Source organism: Lycium ferocissimum, chromosome 10, assembly GCF_029784015.1.
Source record: "Lycium ferocissimum isolate CSIRO_LF1 chromosome 10, AGI_CSIRO_Lferr_CH_V1, whole genome shotgun sequence".
Classification (NCBI taxonomy): domain Eukaryota; kingdom Viridiplantae; phylum Streptophyta; class Magnoliopsida; order Solanales; family Solanaceae; genus Lycium; species Lycium ferocissimum.
In genome coordinates, this window is record NC_081351.1 from 33,779,947 (window position 1) to 33,786,757 (window position 6,811).

General features: G+C 34.9%; 2 protein-coding genes across 2 annotated transcripts; both read left to right on the forward strand.

Annotated features, from left to right (window-relative positions):
- Nucleotides 1-1,827: 1,827 nt before the first annotated feature.
- LOC132033523 (G-type lectin S-receptor-like serine/threonine-protein kinase At4g27290) lies at nucleotides 1,828-3,390 on the forward strand. The gene has a single exon (XM_059423520.1). The coding sequence runs from the start codon at nucleotides 1,961-1,963 to the stop codon at nucleotides 3,257-3,259; it is 1,299 nt and encodes a 432-aa protein (XP_059279503.1). The 5' UTR covers nucleotides 1,828-1,960; the 3' UTR covers nucleotides 3,260-3,390.
- On the forward strand, nucleotides 3,240-5,115 carry LOC132033524 (G-type lectin S-receptor-like serine/threonine-protein kinase At4g27290). The gene is made up of 5 exons (XM_059423521.1): nucleotides 3,240-3,613; nucleotides 3,750-3,960; nucleotides 4,087-4,324; nucleotides 4,409-4,559; nucleotides 4,655-5,115. Exons 1-5 carry the CDS (start codon nucleotides 3,362-3,364, stop codon nucleotides 4,955-4,957), a joined length of 1,155 nt encoding a protein of 384 aa, XP_059279504.1. The 5' UTR covers nucleotides 3,240-3,361; the 3' UTR covers nucleotides 4,958-5,115.
- Nucleotides 5,116-6,811: the final 1,696 nt, after the last annotated feature.

Below are 6,811 nucleotides of genomic sequence, written 5' to 3' on the forward strand. Positions count from 1 at the left end.
TCAGCCATTATTTTTAAACCATGACACATGTCTCCCATTCAAGTAAGAATTTGGAGAAAATGAAGAGAATAGACATGGAGAGCAGCCCCATTCTTCAGTAGCAATGCACAACTTATTTATCTAATCCCTAAGATTACGTGATTTATAGCCTGTTTGGCCAAGCTTATTTTTCCTCCAAAAATACTTATTTTTTCAATAATTGCTTATTTTTTAAAAAGTGAGGTGTTTGGCCAAGCTTTTGGGAGAAAATAAGTGCTTTTGAGGAGTAGCAGAAGCAGTTTTTCAGAAGTTAAAAAAAATAGTTTTTGCCTAAAAGCACTTTTGAGAAAAATACACATAAAAGCATTTTTTAAAAGCTCGGCCAAACACTAATTGCTGCTCAAAAGTACTTTTTAAATTAATTGGTCAAACACAAACTGCTTTTAGCCAAAAGTACTTGTTAAAATAAGCTGTTTTTAGAAGATTGGCCAAACAGACTATTAACTCAAAACACTTGACACATATATCCATCGTTTAATATGCTTGGATTTAACCATTTGCTGCCACAGTGACGGTGCAAATTGGCACTTATGCCCCTATTTTGTGCTGGTCTTTAATTTTGCTCCTCATAACAAATATTTTTGTAGCGAGATAAAATTTTATATTTTCGCATCATAATATTCCACAAATTATATCCCGTTTCCTTAAAAACTTATACCCCATAGGCATAACTATGATTGGTAAGGGAAAAAATTGAAGACCAACCCATTTGAAGGGAAACCCGTGCAATTTCTTCCAAGAGATAGGACTAGACTCTGTCAATGGGTGCCGAGAGAATACCCCGAACTACCTACCAATTAGGCCTTTCAAATCCAATGCGGCCCATAATGTTTCGACGACGGAGTTTACGTTATTCTATTCCGGTTATTATATACTTATCCACATCGAATGTTTACACTATAAACTAATTCAATTTTTCATGATTAGATAATTTTTAAGTGAAAGATATGCATTAATTAATCATGGTTAAATGATAGAAGTGTATGTGCAAACATGTTATATATTTATTGGTTTGGTCACTATCACGCCTTTCAAAGGATAGTTAAAGGTATTTGGACGTAAGATACATCATCCGCTACAACACGTTTCAATGACATGATAGTATAAAAGTTTGTTTCTGTTGATGGTGTATGTTACTTAAACTCTTAATTATTCGATATGATATTGGGCAAGACATGTGTGGCAAATTTTAGCACACTACGTAGGTATTCAGACATAAAAAATATGATATTTGGAAAAAAAAATGAGAAAAAGGTACTTCAAAGTTGAAGTTGTATTTGGACGTGTATTTAACTTGAAAAAAAAAGTTTTTGTGAGTGAAAAAAGATCTCACTTGAAAAACTGGTCAAACCACTATTTCAAACTTGAAACTCATCTTCAAAAAAAAAAAAATTACGAAAATCAGTCCAATAAATAACCAAACGTTGTTTTGGAAAAAAGGAAAAATAATTAATGACCAAACAGGCCCAATATGAATACAGAATATATCAAATATACTGACTTAGGTCATAATCTAGTCAAGATTTAAGCATGACTTCTGCAGAAAAATATTTGATTGCATGATATAACAAAATATTGTGTTTTCTTAAAAGAATTCGTGTCGGAAAAAAGAATCCTTAAGAGTTAATTTGTATCTCTGAACGAGTATTATAAACATCAATCTAAACTTGTGCGTGGGGCTAAGACCAGCTGGTCGTCTATCTTTAAACTACGCCAAGTTTTAACTTATCTAAACTTGTACTTTTTGGTCACGTCGTGAACAGCAAGAAGAGACATAAGACTAGTCAAAAGTAAAACAGCACTGGCATTGCAAGACTACGAAATAGCTACATACCATACACATGCATTTGGTTGTGAAGTTTAAATATTAAAGGCAACATATAGGCGACCAAATTAAAAGGTTTAGGCATCAAAGGCATCAATGATGAAATCTAGATTCTTCCTACTTTTTCTAATGTCTTTCTACTCTTCTATACCAAAGATTTTTACTACTACAACAGATGTAATCGCTACAAATCAGTCCATCATAGATGGTGAAACTGTTGTTTCATCTGGTGGATCCTTTGAGATGGGATTTTTCAACCCCAGTGGTTCCAAAAAGGGATATATTGGGATATGGTACAAGCAAATTCGTACTCATGTGCAAACAGTTGTATGGGTTGCCAACAGAGAAAAACCACTCACAAATACATCTTCAGCTGTTTTAAAGTTCACCAAATCAGGGATGCTTGCTCTTTTCAATGACAAGAATGAGATTATATGGTCCACTAACACCTCAAGATCAGTCGAAAATCCAGTTGCACTACTCTTGGATTCTGGTAATCTTGTCGTGAAAGATGCAAATGATGGAAATCCAGATAATTTCCTCTGGCAGAGCTTCGATTTTGCAACTGATACGCAGTTGCCTGGCAAAAAATTGAGAACTGGTCATGAGGTATACCTTTCAGCATGGAAGAGCGATAACGATCCAACTCCAGCAGAATTCACTCTCCACTTTGATCCTACTGGATATCCACAGGGCCTCGTCAGAAATGGCACAAAGGTATCAATTCGAGTAGGACCATGGAATGGTTTATGGAGGTGTGGAGGACCCGCACCACAACAAATACAAAGCCGCATTTTTACATTTCAATTTGTTTTCAATAAGGAGGAGGTTTACTATAGTTTTTCTCTCATTAATAGCTCGGTGTTAACAAGGCTAGTCCTGACTAGCGGTGGTTCTATACAACGGTTAACGTGGGTGGATAAAACAAAGAGTTGGTATCCTTACATCAACATTCCTCTGGATCCTTGTGATAGATATGGCTTATGTGGTGCCTATGGGAGCTGTGTCATGGATAGTTCCCCTTTTTGTGGATGTTTGGACAATTTTGTGGCTAAACATCCAAAACAATGGGAAAAGGGAGATTGGTCAGAAGGGTGTGTTCGAAAGACACCTCTCGATTGCAACAAGGAGCATGTATTTGTAAAGTATTCTGGAGTCAAGTTGCCAGATACTAAGTCCTCTCAGTACAATAAGACTATGACACTCGAAGGATGTAGGCAAGTATGCTCGAGGAACTGCTCCTGCACAGCTTATTCGAGCCTAGATATAAGCAAAGGAGATAAAGGTTGCTTGTTTTGGTTTGGGGAGTTGATTGATATAAGAAAGATAGCTGGAACAGGACAAGACATTTATATTCGGATGGATTCTTCAGTGCTAGGTAAGTACTTATGTTAAAGAAATTTCTAACGATGTGTTTTTAAACTTAGCTTTTAACATATGGAGACCATATTATGCGAAAATAGTGGCCTATCTCGATTTGAAGTAGCTGATTAAAAAATGGCTATAATAGCTGAGACAGGTTCAAATAGAAAGAAGGCAGAGATACTCGCGGTGACTTTCTCGTTGTTGGTGGCAATGGTTATGCTAGGCCTGATTCTGTTGTTGTTCATAAGGAAAAAGAAGAAGAAACTAAACCTCCAAGAAGATTTTGAGCTTCCACAGTTTCAACTGTCGATAATAACAAGAGCCACAAATAATTTTTCAGTCAATAACAAGATTGGAGAGGGTGGATTTGGACTTGTTTACAAGGTATACAGTGCAAATTTGTAGGAACATTGACCAGTTTATGCTCAAGATTAGTGCGTTAGAAATGATTTTCATTCTGGAATATTCGCGTCGTCTTTGTAAAATCTATATCCTCCTGATATACTTTTGCCATTTCTAGGGAATGCTGGAAGAAGGACAAGAAATTGCCGTGAAGAGACTCTCAAGGACTTCCATGCAAGGACTTGATGAATTCAAGAACGAAGTTATCTATATTGCCAAGCTTCAGCACAGAAATCTTGTGAGACTTCTAGGTTGCTTCATTCAAGGGGAAGAAAAGATGTTGATCTATGAATACATGCCTAACAAAAGCCTGGATTCCTACATATTTGGTTTGAATTTCTAACCTACTACACAAGCTAAATTGAGTAATACTTTGATCTATTAGTCAAAACATGAATTTAGACCAAGGCAAACCATCTTTTGAAAATTTGCTAACAAGAAAGCTTTTTTTATAGATCAAGCCAAGAAAAAGTTACTTGATTGGCCAAAGCGCTTTGACATCATAAACGGAATTGCACATGGCTTATTGTATCTCCATCAAGATTCTCGACTAAGGATTATCCATAGAGACCTTAAAGCAAGCAATGTTTTGCTAGATATAGAAATGAATCCAACAATATCAGACTTTGGCTTGGCTAGAAGTGTCGCAGGAAATGAGATGGGAGCAAAAACAAGCCATGTGGTTGGGACACAGTAAGAACCTCTAATATCATAACAAGTACTCTCATATTACTGTCTCGCTTCTTTAATTCTCATGGTGTTGTATTTTTGGTACAGTGGCTACATGTCCCCAGAATATGCAGTAGATGGGATCTTCTCTGTAAAATCAGATGTCTTTAGCTTTGGTGTTTTGGTGTTAGAGATTGTGAGTGGCAAGAGAAATAGAGGATTTGTCCATCAAGATAACAACCTTAACCTTCTCGGTCATGTAAGCAAACGTATAACCTGTATTACACACACAACTCATTCTTTTCTTTACAATAATAAAACTTGTCATGATTCATAAGATCTAAACTCAAACAGGCATGGAAGCTTTACAAAGAAGATAGGTCCTTGGAACTAATTGATGAGCAACTAGCTGATTCTTGCGATATTTCTAAAGTTCTAAGGTCAATCCAAGTGGGTTTATTATACGTGCAACAACATCCGGATGATAGACCAGGCATGTTTTCTGTGGTTCAGATGTTGGCTAATGATAGTCTACTGCCGAAAGCAAAAGAACCGGGATTTTTCACTGAACGAAATGTAGTTTATGAAGCAAAATTAGGATCTCATACGGGAAGTTCAAAAAATGAATTGACAATCACATCGTTAGATCCTCGGTAGAGTACTGTGAACGGAATAACTATTACTGTAACATATATTTATAAAATTGTACAATAAAGGAACTTTTTCTGCAAAAGCACTAGCAGGCTAGAGTTCTCCTGGTGAAATCGAAGATATTATCCTAAACGAAACTATACCGTTACAAAATACCATGCTTTTTCAACAAATTATTAGAATAAAGGAATTTAACAGCCTTTATTAGGTCATTGAATATGATAAATCTCAAGGAACTTCATTTATCTTGGCGAGTGTCACCATCTCTTGTTTAAACCGATCATTTCAATGTTTTAGATATATTTGTGTGAGCTTAGTACGTATTCTTTTTAGGTTACTAATCCCATTTTATAATGTCAAATACCGGTAGTTATCACTACTAAAAAATCTCTATTTTCTCACTGATTTCTCATTGAAAAAATTTCCGTGGCTATTTCCCACTGAATGTCGGTGAGAGAAAACCTAAATAGTAGTGTTCTCACACAGAAAAGTTAGGAAGTTTCTCATCGTTTCAATGGGAACGTGTTTCCCACCAAGCGTTTTTCCAATGAGTTGGTTCAGTGGAAATGAGGTGGAAAAATCATGTTTTATAGCACAAATTTCCTACTAAATATTAATGGGAAAAACCTCTATTTCTAGTAGTGTGTATCTTTTACCTGGTTTGATAGTGTGGGTCTTTTTCTCTTTTTTTAATTTTTTTATTTTTTATTATTACATTGTTAGTATATAAATGTTAAACTCATTATGAATAGACTAGTGTCAAACTATGTCCTAAGGGGTCATTTGGTACGCGGGATAAGGTGGGACATCTCAAAATTAAGTTTGGGATTAATTTCATACTTTGTTTGGTAAAAGGTAAAAAAAATTATCATAAAAATTATCATGGGCTAAACTTATACCTTCAAAATTATCATGGGATAAACTATACCTTCTTCAAAACGGAATATAAAATGAAACTCAAACTTAATTCTGGAATATCCCACCTTATTCAATGAATCTTGAGATCATTTTATCTCACCTTCCAGATGGAATAAATTAGTCTCAGAATTATAATCCTGAGATAATTTAGTCCGCATACTAAACAACCCCTAAGGTTGTAGGATAGTAATATACACATTTTTTAGTTTCCTTAAATGCCCTGACTGCAAATTACCAATATATCAAGTTTTTTGATCTTTTCACTCATCCAACTCTTTCCTCACCACCCTGCTAACGTCTTTCTCTATCGGGATGAGAAAAGATCCAATTTTACTTCACTTCAAATAGTTTGTCATTTCAACCCGTTTTTTAACTATCCCATTTTCTTAACTTCACTTTCAAATTTATCTTATGTGCTTAAAATGTTACCTTCCAGCCATTAGAGTTTTTTAAAACCAAAGTCGAAGGTGCGAGTCTTTTCCTAGACAATCCAAATAAGAGCATAGAAAAGAACATGAGTCTGATTAAAAACTCAATTTTGAGTTCTAATTAGTCATTTGCTTTTCTGTTTTTCAATGTATTTACTCTTTGAGTGTAGCATTGTGAAAATTTTAATGGTTGAAATCTGTGGAAGGTTAAAAAAAAAAAAAAAAAACTACCAATAAAAAGTCTTTGGTTAGGTTGAATATAAGAGTGCGCCAAAGAAAAATAAAGGTTAAAATGTGAATGAACGAAAAGAGGGGAGGACGGGAGGAAGGAGAATTGGATATTGATTTTGGTACAATGAAAAAAATTCCCCTTGCATTAATTTATTGTATGTTTACTGTTTGAGTAAAAAATCGTACTTTGCCCAAATAGTTAAGAAGTTGATTAAGGTTAACCGCAGTTGGTAGCAATTTGATAAAATGATTGAATTAACACAAGTAAATAAATAAATAAATA